This window comes from Prionailurus bengalensis, unplaced genomic scaffold (genome assembly GCF_016509475.1).
Source record: "Prionailurus bengalensis isolate Pbe53 unplaced genomic scaffold, Fcat_Pben_1.1_paternal_pri Un_scaffold_67, whole genome shotgun sequence".
Lineage (NCBI taxonomy): Eukaryota > Metazoa > Chordata > Mammalia > Carnivora > Felidae > Prionailurus > Prionailurus bengalensis.
This window is the reverse complement of record NW_025091167.1, coordinates 126588-140190: the sequence shown is the minus strand read 5'-3', so window position 1 is coordinate 140190 and position 13603 is coordinate 126588. Positions and strand designations below refer to the sequence as shown.

General features: G+C 46.4%; 1 protein-coding gene across 1 annotated transcript in view; it reads right to left on the bottom strand.

Annotated features, from left to right (window-relative positions):
- LOC122478460 (solute carrier family 41 member 3-like) overlaps window positions 1-12693 on the bottom strand; it is a 42700-nt gene extending 30007 nt beyond the window's left edge. Inside the window, exon 1 of the mRNA XM_043572057.1 lies at window positions 12429-12693. Coding sequence (XP_043427992.1) covers window positions 12429-12683 — 255 coding nt within the window. The 5' untranslated portion in view covers window positions 12684-12693. The remainder of the gene's footprint in view (window positions 1-12428) is intronic.
- Window positions 12694-13603: the final 910 nt, after the last annotated feature.

The following is a 13603-nucleotide window of genomic DNA, read 5'->3' as shown; positions in this document are numbered from 1 at the left end:
CTCTGCTCCACACCCTTCTCCTGTTGATGCTGCCTGCATCTGTGGCTTGGGTTCTTGTGTTCAAACAAGAGTCTGAACCAGGAGGAGGCAGACACAAATGGCATATTTCAGAGAAAAGAGTTGAGACGTTAATTGGTTTCAGACAGAAGCACTCTGGGCTGGGCTGGTTTCTCTGGACACTGACCACACGGCTCCCATAGAACTCAGCTGGAGGGACCCCCAACAAGCGATTGCTTTCTTCTGACTTCAACAACTCCTGTGATTTAGTTTTGAATGTGGTCAAACATCCTAATACAATGTATAATCATACACAGTGGGCCTTGAACCATTCTCATCAGTACAGAAGATATGGAAACAGACAATAATTTACATAATTCCATATAGAAACAGACTTCTGATTAAGTAAGTTCTTAATTATTAAAAAATATTTCTAATTTCTGTTTAAAAAACCAAATGAGAAATTAAGATAAATGCACACACACATAATACACACACACACATGCAAGTAGTGAAGTTCAGAAGGATAGTCATGAAGATGCTAAGAGTGACTACCGTTGAGAAGCAGAATTTAAAATGACCTTTATTTTATAATGTTCTAACATTCTATTGTGATTACTTGCTTTTATAACCATCAAAACATAAACTGTCGGGGCGCCTGGGTGGCGCAGTCGGTTAAGCGTCCGACTTCAGCCAGGTCACGATCTCGCGGTCCGTGAGTTCGAGCCCCGCGTCAGGCTCTGGGCTGATGGCTCAGAGCCTGGAGCCTGTTTCCGATTCTGTGGCTCCCTCTCTCTCTGCCCCTTCCCCGTTCATGCTCTGTCTCTCTCTGTCCCAAAAATAAATAAACGTTGAAAAAAAAATTAAAAAAAAAAACATAAACTGTCACCAAAAATAAATAAAAGATATCATTACATGAGAAAGATTACTTTCCCATGCAACTTGAGAAAAAAATATGACAACATGGTTTACTGGGTCAGAATCCAGAAGATCAGGAATGTAATTTTAAAAATAGCTAGCACAGGAGAAAAGCTCAAAGACCTTGAACTAGATTCTGGGGCTGCACTGAGCAGCAGATGGAATCTGGGTCAAGCATTAGGTGGTTTCCCAGATGACCCTGAATAAGGCTCTGCCCCTGTACAGGCCTCTAAACTCTAAACATGAGAGGTGGGACTGCATCAGTGGTTTTCCGTCTACTCTGCCATCAGAATGACCTGGGAGCTCCTGAAATGTATAGCCCAAGCCCAAGCCTGGACCAAAGAATCAGGATCCCGAGGCCTGCGGCATGACCTACTCATCTATTCCAACCCCCTTGATTCTTTGGGAGTGTGTCTTTGGAGGACAATTAGGAAGGCCTGCAGAGGGTGGGCAGAGAGCTTTGGAATGCACATCACCATTCCTGGCTTTCATTTCTGATTCTTCAGTGGGAACTGGGTGTCTTCCCAGAAGCACACCTTCTAAATGGCCTCCTATTCCTTTCCTGGCCATCTTGAGCCTGGGCTGGTTCTGAGCCAAAATGTCAATCTTAAAAGGCCTGAATTCTTCCTCATCCTGTTAAGGTCTCAGAGATCAAGCTGATTACATTCTCAATAATGGAGGGCTTCTTCTTTATTTCCCGCTTCTGATGTCGCTGGCAGAACCCACCCACAGGTGAAAACAGAACCAGAGCACTCATGCCTACTCAGGGCTGGCTGTCTTCAAGCACTTTCTTCAAGCAGCTCCTTCATGTCACTCAGGCATTCTGGGACCTCCCTTTCCAAGGCTGAGATGCAGCTGGCCTTCTTGTCTCATAGCTCTTTCTGCTAACACTGACTAATGCATCTGCTACTCTCCTTGCTTGACTGTGATGCCGTGAGAGTGGAGCCTGGCTCTTGTATCCCCCACAGGGTCCAGCATAGTGCTGGTCCTCTCTCCCCCACTGCTGACACACACGTGTTGCATTAATGAGTGAAAAAATGAATATACAGAATCATAGAAACAAAGAAAAAAAGAAACCCAATCAGCCTTCTGTAGGTTGAGTGGTGTAAGGCCCTAAAATTATTATGATCTGCTGCCTTGACATGTGGTAAAACCAGGAGGGCCTCACAGGGTCTACCTGCAACTCCCCTTCCCCCTCTTCTCCAGTGGACAAGGTCCCCTAGTCAAGCAACCGTCCTTACCAAGGGGACCAGGCACAGGGGGTTTTAGTTCCTGCTGGCCCACAGAATTATTCAAACAAGTCAATCATACCTTCCAATGAGAACTGGGGCACTTTATGCTATTGTTACTACAAAGTCTGCCTCCTGCAGCCCCTCATGGTTCACTCTGCTTTCCAGTGCAACCCTGCGTGTCCCTGGGTGTGAGTTTGTGTGACTGATAAACTGTGATTTCCTCAGTCCAGTGTTGGGGTCATGTGTTTGGCCATCTCCATATGCTTGGGTGGAAACCCCTCCTTCACCAACAGAGTAAGGAGAGGGTGATTGCAGCAGCTGGCATCACAAACAGGACTGCCCAACCCTGATAGAAGATGCCTGGTCAGCTTTCACTGTAACTGCTCTTTGTTGCCTGACTAGCTCCTGACATGGCCAGTGCTGCCTGGGATGGAGCCACTAACTGTTGGCCAGCTTGTGTATTATTAGCCTGTTCCATGTCCCACTGTCTCTCCTGGGTAATGCCATCTCCTCCCATCACCAAGGCAAGAACTATTGCCAACTGGCCATAGCCCAGCAGGAGGCACCTCAGGGCAATCTGTATCTGGCAAGTGCTCTGTGGCACTCCTGCACCTAGTCTAAATTATAAACTGCCAAGATGGGACCCCATGGAACACCCCCCTCCACCCAGCTAAAAATAAAATAGTTAACACAGCCCAATATAAGCTAACACAGGGCCTTCAAGGTTTGAAATTTATCATACAAGACCTACTTGGTGATTACCCCCACTGCTTCTCCTTTTAAAAGCCCAATTTGGCCTGCTCTTAAACCTGGAAAGAACCTGCCACAGGGTGAATGACTGCATCCTTCATGCTCTGGTTCCATCCACTGTGGCCCCATACACAACATCCAATGTAACTGAAATTACCGACTCCCCCTGATCAGCACCAGTAAGGATTTTGTTACTATAGATTGGGCTAATATTTTCTGTTCAATGCCTATTTCCACACCCTCTTAGGCGCAGGTGACCTTCAACTCTGAACGGACACAGTAGACTTTCCAGGTTACTCACGGGGTACCTCACCAGCTCTGCCATGCACGGTCTTGCAGGCAACATCTTAACTGCATGCACCTTTCTCAAGGAGCACAGGTCTAATGTTACATTATGATGTCCTCCTCCAGGGAGACTCATGTGACACATTCACTAAAGGCAAAACACTCAGGAGCTCGCAAAGAGAGGATGGGCCATTACTTCACATGTGGGGCAAAGCCAGACATCTTGGCAAATTCCTAAAAATTATTTTGGTAAACCGAGGGCAACTCCATCCTTGACACTGTCAGAAAACAGCCATTGACTCTTAGCACCCACACTGTTAATAAACTGTTCATAGAAGCCCAACACCTTGTAGTCCTTTTTGAATTCTGGAGGCAACACAGTCCTCCTCTGCACATTTGACTTATGCCCATTTATGCTGTCACTTGCAAAGGACGCTGTTTTAAACAGACACCTCCAACAAAAGGCTCTAGAATCTGTCCAAATTAAAGTCAACAGGCATTGCTATCAGTGCACTCAAAAATTCCTTCACTGGCAAAGCATTAGCAACCTCCTCTTATGCTTCTTGGAGTCCTGGACCACATACCTATAGTGAATATATGTTGCCCAAGAAGCCCTTGGGTGCAAGAAAATACCCTCCTTGCCTAACTTTACACCAACTGAGCAGCAACTGCTGGCTACATACTGGGCTCTCCTGGAAAGGGAGGCTCTCCTGGAAAGGGAGGCTCTCACAGACCCTGGCCTGTGACCCTCCATACACAGCAGCTCACTGAGCCTTGGGAGGCATAGCTACTGAGGACTCAATACAGGATAGAGTCAAACTTGGACTCTCTGGCATATGCCACTACAGAAGGATGCCTCCTCTGTCCTTCCTTAGTCCCTTGCCAGATGCTACCATACCAGAGGAGGTCACCCCTCTCCCAGTCCCCTTGACATTAACCTAGTGAACAGCAATGGACTTTGTATACTTTATGGGTGGTATGACCATGATACTACACCATGGAGCTCAGTGGAATGTTTATGTCCCTGATAAAGGAAACAACTCACCCAACAGTCAGCAAAAATGGTCAAATTTAGGCTGCCATTTTAGCACTGGATGCTCTGGCCAGCAAATGGTTCCATCTGCAACTTTTTACAAACTCTTGGGCCACTGCCTAGGAGCTGTTCCAAAACTTTTACTCTAAGGAACTAGGGCACTCTTGCCTCAGAGACACCCAAAATATAGTCAAAGTCACAGATGTCTCCACATGCACTAAGGCCACAATACAAGGCCTCACCAGGACACTGCTTGTCCTCCTTATTTTACAACATTACAGGTCATGGCCAGCCCTCATTTTGCTTCTGAGGACACACAGGGCTGACTCTACAGGAAGGACTCAATAAACTCCCACCTCCTCTGCAGACCCTAAGCAGCCAGAAGAATTGAGAGGCACACAGGTCTCCTCAAACAACTCATATTTAAGCTCTAAGGTGAAAAATAAGCCCCAGTGGAGGTTGGAGGTTGATTAATGTGGTATTTTTTGATTGAGTTTTTTCTTTTCTTTTTTTTTTTTTGAGAGAGAGAGATAGAGAGGGAGAGGGAGAGAGAGAGAGAAGATGAAGAAGGAGGAGGAGGAGAAGGAGAAGAGGGGGGAGGAGGAGGAGAAGGAGGAGGAGGAGGAGGAAGAAGAAGAAGAAGAAGGAGAAGAGGAGGAGGAGAGGAGGAGAAAGGGCTGAGGGAGTCCAAGCAGGCTCCACACTCAGCACAGAGCCCAACATGGGGCTTGATCCCACATTCTGGGATCATGACCTGAGCTGAAATCAAGAGCTGGACGCTCTTAACTGACTGAGCCAGCCATGCACCCCTGGCACTGATTTTAATCTGGATTCATGCTCCTGGGGATACATGCTATCTGTACCCCAACACAAGCCCCTCCACTACCTTTATTGGCTGCAATGGGGAACCCTTATAAGTTCACCAGGGGGCCCTCTCTCTCCAGGTCAAGAGGCTGCTTCACTTGCTGGGGGGGGGGTGAGGGGGTGCTTTACCTGCTCCCTAGAAGTCCCAGTCACCACCACGATTTAAGTTGGTGTCACGGCATCATGGGGTCAATGTGGTATGAGTGACCACAGTATAATGTGCTGTGACAGTATAATGTGCTGTGACATGGGGGAAAGCAGGAAGGCCATGAGGAACCTAACCACAAGTTCCACTCCGCTCTGTTCCCACAACCCTTCCTATCCCTGAGGAGCGGGCTCTCTCTGCTTCCCTGCCGGCCTGTGAAGGATCCAGGCACACCCTTCTTCAGAAACAGGGGCGGTGGAGGGGTTCCCCCACCGATAGCACACAGTGTTCCCCAAGCTCATGCAGGCTCACTCTGCTCCCAAGCACTCCTTTCTGAAGGCCCTTCACAGCATCTGCTGTCCCCCTCTCAGGTTAGGAGTATATGTAATAACTAATGACCTGCTGTATTTCTCAAGTCCAAGGCCAGATGCCCTATATTCGACCATCCCCACAGCCCCATGATGGGAATCTATCCCTCATCAAGGCTGGCCTCATCCCCTGTGGCACTCAGTCCAGGCTTCACTCCTTTCCCTCACATAACTCTCCACTCCCTTGCTTCTCCCCTCCCATCAGCCCCTTGCCCTCCTGCCTTTCTAGAGGGTTCTGTGTCTTTGCTAAGGCACCATCCCTGCCAGACCCTTCCTCCTCTTTACCCCCACTCCACCTCCATGGGGCCCATGGTTCCTGACCCCTCTGCAAATGAGCATGATGTCTGTGGACCACCAGTTTGAATTTCTGCTACATGTAATACAAAGAGATCAGATTCATCACAAAGAATGGGGTTCTTTCTTCTTCCTATGTACACATTCCCAAAACCCTGTCATATATGCTGCCCTGTGTGGGGACCCAGGGGTCTGGAGAACTATATGAGAGGCAGCTTCTGTTTCTAAGGAGAACACTGGCACAGAGCCTTAAAAGAGTATTAATCTCACTACATACACAAACAAAAATAAATAAAAAATATGCACAACAAAGACCATCAAAAGCAAAGTCAACAAATAGAAAAATGAGAAACATATTTATAATCCATATCACAATTAAAAGGTCAATTCCCCTAATATATAAGAAGCCCTCAGGTGCCAGTAAAAGGATAACCACTCCATAAAAATACAGGCAAAGAATAGAAGCAAACATCCAAAGATATTCAACTTCACTTGCTAATGTAAGAAATACAAATTGCACTACCAGGGACCCAGCAGGCAGCCCTAGAGAATGATCTCTAAGGATCCCTGCCTCCTCTACTGACACTGGCTATAATACCTTCCCCTGAAACGTGGGCTGAACTCAGTGACTTGCTTCCAGCCAAGAGAAGAAAGATGTTGCTTCTGTGGTAAGATTTACAAAAGGTGGTTTCTGTCTTGCTAGCAGACTCTATTTCCTTCTCAGACTGCATGCTTTCATGATGCTGCCATGCTGGAGACATCCAGTGAGGAAAGAACTGAAGGTGGCCTCTGGGCAACATCCAGAGAGGAACTGAGGCCCTCAGTCCAACAACCTGCTGGGAGCTGAATCCCTCCCACAGCCTATGAGTGCCCTGGGATGATGCCACAGCTGTGGCTGACGTCTGGACAGCAGCCTCCTCAGATATCTGGAAGCAGAAAACCTAGGTCTACTGGATTCTTGGCCCATGGCAGCCATGAGGTAGTAAGTGAGTACCATTTTAAGCTGCTAAATTTGGGGATGACATGTTGCATAGTAATAGAAGCTAATACAGTGTACAAGGAAATGCAATTTTCCATCTATCAGATTGTTAAAGATCAAAGAGTTTGAAAATAAACTACGTTGCTGAGTATTGGCAAGCAGGCATCTCCTTATGATGCTGGAGGAAGTATAATTGGTCCCACCTCAAGGGTAGGCGATTTGGTGATATATCTATCAAATGCATGATGTTTTGACCCAGCACTTCTACTTGCAACATGTACCCTACTCATTTACTCCAGCATGTAGCAAACGTCAAGATTATTCACTGCAAGGAACTGTAGGGGGCTCAGTAGGTAGTCATCCTGACTCCTGAGTTTGGCTCAGGTCATGATCTCATGGTTCAGGAGTTCAAGCCCCAAGTCAGGCTCTGTGCTGAGTGTAGAGGCTGCTTGGGGTTCTCTGTCTCTCTCGCTGCCCCTCCCCTGCTCTCTCTCTAAATAAACAAACTTAAAAAGAAAGATTATTCACTGAGCTTTCATTAGTAAGACTATTTTAAGGTGTTGTTATGAGCTGAATCATGCACCCCTCCCCCAAACTGCAGTCTTAACCCCCAGCACCTCAGAATGTGACTGTATTTGGAGACAAGGCCTTTAAAGTGGTATTAAATTAAAATGAGGTCACAAGGATAGGCCTTAACCCAATATGACTGGTGTCCTTACAAGAAAAGGAAATTTGAACACAGACATGCACAGAGGAACAACTATATAAAGAGACACGGAGAAGGTGGCCATCTGCATGCCTCACAGAGAGGCCTCGGAAGAAACCAGCCCTGAGGACACCTTGATTTTGGACTTCTGGCTTCCAGAACTGAGAGAAAATAAGTCTCTGTTGTTTAAGCTGCCTGATCTATGGTCCTTTGATATGGCAGCCCTAGCAAACTAATAATTAAGTTTAAAAACACATCAGAAAAGAAATGGTTAAATAAATTCTGGTATATTTGTATAATGGAATACTGAACAACCATTTCTAAAAAAGGAAACTTTTAATGTATCTATAAAGAATATTGTAAGGTGAATATATTGTGTAGTGAATATACTGTATACTGTATACTGAATATACTGTGAGGTGAAAACACCAAAAGTCAAGAGTTTGTATATGCCAAAACTTGAAAAAAAAGAGTGAGCAAAATATACAGAGACAGATGAACAGATATAGATATTTGTTTGTACGTGCATAAAATATCTTTAGGAGGAAAACAAAACCAACTGGGGCCTAGTGGCTGCCTTGGTATAGACTGGGGACCTTGTCCCTGTGCATATTTGTGAACCTTTTACATTCTGAACCACAGCCTCTTTTCTCAGGGAGTTCACATTCGAGCCAGGGAGAGCATCAGATCCTGCACATGGTAAAAAGAAATGGCAAATATCCCAACATCTATAGAAGGTGACATGCTGGTGAGGCTAGCACCTCAAGAAAGGATCCATGTAAGGCTGCCCATGTGAAACAGGGTGGGAAGGATGACGGAAGGCCTCTTCACTCAGGGTTGGTGGGAAAGAAGGCACAGAGAGGGGGCAGTCTAAGTGAGGCTGGGGGTTACCACACAGCTGACTAAAGCCAGCACCACTGGACAGAGCGGACAGAGGTCTGTCCAGCAGTGCTGGCTTTAGTCAGCTGAGCCAGTGTGGCACCACTGACTGTTTTCACCTTCCCGACAGAACCAACTGTACACAGGAACCCATCCACAGGGCAGGGGATCTTCTCCTCTTCTCAGCTCAATCAAGCCAAGGCAATCATGGCCATTCCATTCTCTTTGCCAATTTTTGGTTTTTAAGTAGGACATGCCCAAATCTGCCAGTGAGAAGTTGAAGAGTTTTGTTGGGGATGCCCAGGAAAGGTTCCCTGTGCTTAAGAAGGAGGAACCAGGCGTAACTGGTGGCTCAGTCGGTTAAGCTTCTGACTCTTGGTTTCAGCTTAGGTCATGATCTCACAGTTCATGGGATTGAGCCTCACATTGGGCTCTGCACTGACAGTGAGGAGCTTGCTTGGAATTCTCTCTCTCTCTCTCTCTCTCTCTCTCTTCTCTCTTCCCCTCCCTGCCCACTCTCTCTTTCCCTCAAAATAAATAAATACACTTTGAAAATGAGTAAAAAAAAGGAGAAGGAACCAGAGCAGAAGACCCATTCTTCTCCCTCTGGATATGATGGGGCTATAAGGCAAAGCCAACTTTGGCTGCTGACTCGGCAGGAACTTGGAAAGATCCTGGTTCCTTGGAGTCATTGTGGGCGGGTTATGGTAATACTTTCCAAGCCTGGAATTACCCATCTTGGAAATTCCATTTTGGAAGATGACAGACTTCCTTCTTATTTAATCGACTACAGGTGTTTTTTCTGGTATGTGTAGCTGAAACCATCCTAACTTACAGCCAAGGTGAGCTCAGGATGTCTGGATGCCAGTTTGCGGAGTTTGGATTTTATTCCACAGTCAGTAGTGAAATCAACAGAGGTTTTAAAATTCAGATCTGCACGGCACCTAGGTGGCTCAGTTAGTTAAACTTCTGACTCTTGATTTTGGCTCGGGTCATGATCTCATGATTCATGGGTTCAGCCCTGCATGAGGCTCTGTGCTGACAGTGTGGAGCCTGCTTGGGATTCTTTCTCTCTCTCTCTCTCTCTCTCTCTCTCTGTCCCTCCCCTGCTTGCTCTTTCAAAAAATAAACTTAAGGGGCGCCTGGGTGGCTCAGCCGGTTAAGCAGCGGACTTCGGCTCAGGTCATGATCTCGCGGTCTGTGAGTTCGAGCCCGCATTGGGCTCTGTGCTGACAGCTCAGAGCCTGGAGCCTGTTTCAGATTCTGTGTCTCCCTCTCTCTGACCCTCCCCCATTCATGCTCTGTCTCTCTCTGTCTCAAAAATGAATAAATGTTAAAAAAATTTTAAAAAATAAACTTAAGAAAATAAAAATAATAAAAATAAAATTCAGATCTGCATCATGGAGTTCCCCCTGAGATGGCAGTTAGGCCATGACCTTCATGTGGATCCAACGAACACATGAAAAAAACTGTAGAATGGATATTTCTGCCTAATTTTATCCTCTTGAAATTGTTGCACTGACAGAATATCAATGACAACAGGAGTTAACAGCAGTTAACCTTCACTGCCTAGTGCCAGGTCCTGTAACTTCCACTTCACAGACCTCATAACAAACTTCGGGGCTCAGTTCTAATATACAGAAGAGAAAACAGGGGAACAAAGAGCAACTTGTGTAAGTGACAAAAGTCGGACTCAAACCCAGTTAGACTAGCTCCAGAGTCTGGACTCTCAAGCAATTCAGTTCACTATTATACTGTCTCTCCCTATATAATCTATAAACCTGTGTGTGTACACTCTAAACCAATGTGTGTATGTTTAGGGGGTTGATATATATATGGATGTATATATAAATATATAAGTGTGAGGTGTGTGTGTGTGTGTGTCTCTACAGGGGTACATGCCCTAGTGACACCATACTGACAGAACATTCACTAAAATAGGCATCTTGCAAATCAGTGGTATTGAGAATGGACTGCAGGGAACAGCACCTGAAGTAAGTAGGGCGGTGAGGAGGCTGGGACACTGAGGTGCTCCAGAGGCTACTGCAGTGCTGACTAACCATGTCAAGAAAGATGTGGACTAGGTCACCAGGAAAAAGGAGAGGGCTGGGGGTCTGGAGGGCACAGAGAGACCAAACATGCAGGCAGGGACTGAATCAGACTGGGATAGGCGCTCTGGTTTAAGAGACAGCCATCCTGGGGCTGGGCAAGGTCCAGGTGGATTCTGGGAGTGAGCTGGTGGTCACTGGTGCTGTGACATCATGAGGAACTAGACAGCTGGGTACTGGAAAGGTCTTTGAGAACTCCAGAGTGGAGCAGGGCCAGGCAGGTGGTGGAATGCAGTGGGATGGTGGGGACTGTGGCAAATCAGAGAACATGGCCGCCTAGAGGCAGCTGCAACCATCCACTGTGCAGTGAGAGAAAGTGGGGCCAATTATGCGAGAGTTGCCAAGTTTCAAGACAAAACAGAAATTCAGACTTTTACATAAAATCTCTTGATTTTAGTATTAGGTAAAAAGAATTTAGGGGCGCCTGGGTGGCTGTCTATTAAGCATCCAACTTCAGCTCAGGTCATGCATGATCTTGTGGTCCGTAAGTTTGAGCCCCATGATGGGGCTCTGTGCTGAGAGCTCAGAGCCTGCAGCCTGCTTCAGGTTCTGTGTCTCCCTCTCTCTCTCTGCCCCTCCCCTACTCACACTCTCTCTCTAAAATAAAAAAGCATTAAAAAAAAATTAGGGGTAGGTGGCTCAGTCGGTTAAGCATCCAACTCTTGATTTCAGCTCAGGTCATGATCTCATGGTTCATAGGTTCAAGCCCCACATCAGGCTCTGAGCTGACAGTAGGGAGTCTGCTTGGGATTCTTTCTCTCTCTATGCCCCTCCCCCACTTGCTATTTCTCGCTCTCAAAATAAATAAACTTAAAAAACACTTTTTAAAAATTTAAACCACCAGCCTTACTGCTAAGTGGTAGAACTGGGACTTAAATCCATGAGGGGCAGGGCCTAGGTCACCAGGCACAGAGCCCCTGGAGCACTGAGTGAGGCACAGGCCAGGAACTGTCACACACATCAGCCCTGCTTCTCCCAGCCTGCCTTACTCTAGACAGCCTTTGATCTCTGCTGACTGCTAATAGGAGAGATCTAGCCAGTTATGACTTAGAATATTCTTAGGGACTATACCTTTCCAGGAAGGACTTCTGAAGACTGCACTGATAAAAGGAATGACAGTGTGGGCAGTCATGACTTAGAATATTCTTAGGTACTATGCCCTTCCAGGGAGGACTTCTGAAGACCATACCAATGAAAGGAATGACAGTAGAAGAACAAGAAAGTCAGGGTACATTGGTAACTTTTTTGTCTGATGGGTAATTCCCAGTTCCTCACTCTGTGGCATTTCGGTAGGGCTGCAAATCAAGGCACCCTGCCTCCCCTCCAAGAGTGATGACAATGTAGTCAGGTGAGCCAGAGAATGTTCTCCCTCAGGGAACAGGAACTGGAACAGGAGTGGACACCTGACATCAGGATCAATTTTTAGAGACTGATGTGGACATTGACAAAGAAGTCTCTCTTTTTTTCTAAGAACGCATGTATTAAGTTGAAATTAAATGCCAAGGGCCATCCTCCCCTCTATGTACAGAATCCTACCTGAAAATAAATCATAGACGAGTGGCAGAGAAAAAGCCAGCATCCTGCTAATCATTTAAGCACCTGGATCATGCCATGCCTGAAATCTAACCCCTTACATATTTCAACTATATGAGCTAATAAATTGTCTTTTTAAAGCTTAACCTGGGTTAATTTAGTCTCTGTCACCAGTAACTACAAGAATCTTTCTCAATTTGTAGAAAAATGGTATTTAAGAAGAGGACGTCCTGTCCCTTGTCCCTCAAGCTGGATTCAAAGTGTAGAGGCCTACTCTTCAGGTATGGCATTCAACAGTGCCCCCAACACCACCATTCCCATTTATTTTCCCTCTTACCTGGAAATAGTTCAAAAGCATACCAGCCCCAGACAGTCCCAGTCCTGCAAACATGAAGGGCACCATCACCTGAAGGCCAATGGACAAGGCAGTCTCCCTGCTGAACTCAGACCCCAGTGGTTTAGAGACCACCCTGTGCCTCTCAGACACACTCGGAGGTCCATCTTCTGAGGCTCCAGAGAGTCTTCCAGGGCTGAAGGCATGTGGCAGAGCCAGCTCCTCTGGCTTCCACTGTCTGGTCTCTGTCCCATCCATGTGAGCAGAGCTGAGCCCCTGCAGCCTTAACCTGGGAGACACAAAGCAATAGTGGCTGATCAGAGGAGTTTCTGACCCCGATAGGACTGATACCCTGTAAGCCCTCAGGCCCTTCTGTCCAACAGAGGCTGGCATCGTTCTACCCAGTCAATAGCCCCTCGCTCAGGGACTGCTCCACACGGTCTCCTGCAACCCCAATTTAAACAGTTTTTATTTAATATGCACGTTTGAGAAAAATAAAATATCACAGAAGAGAGCACTCAATATTTACAAATTCGAGTCAGCAAAACTGGTGGTATAGGTGGAGGAAAATTCTTTCCTCCAGAGAACAAGATACCTAGCAAAAAATGTCAGAATCCAGTTTTTCAGAACTCTGGAAATTCACCAAAGGCTTGGAGCAATGTAGGAGTATTTATTAAAAAAAAAAAAAAAAAGCTTAATCCTCAGCAAGAACAGCCACATTGTAGTGTCCATGGTGTTTGTGATATTTTTACTGTGCCTTAGTTCCACCCCCTGCTCTGCAGCTCTGCAGCACCCTTAAAACCCAACAGCCTGGAAAGAGCAGAATGGGCTGGAGCTTTTTCAAAGCCTCATTCTCAAAGGACTATCACTGTTTGACCTCTCAGGTGGTTCACCGGAAAATGCCACTTATGGACTATCTGTATTTCACATTTTTTAACGTTTCTTTATTTTTGAGAGACAGAGTGCGAATAGGGGGAGGGACAGAGAGAGGGAGACAGACCCAAAGCAGGCTCCATGCTGTCAGCACAGCACCTGACTCAGGGCTTGAACCCATGAACTATGAGATCATATTTGAGCCCAGGTCAGCAGCTCAACCAACTGAGCCACCCAGGTGCCCCTCACCTGACTTATAAAATTCACATAGTGTAAAAAACCTTTTCCCTGGGGGATATTTGTTG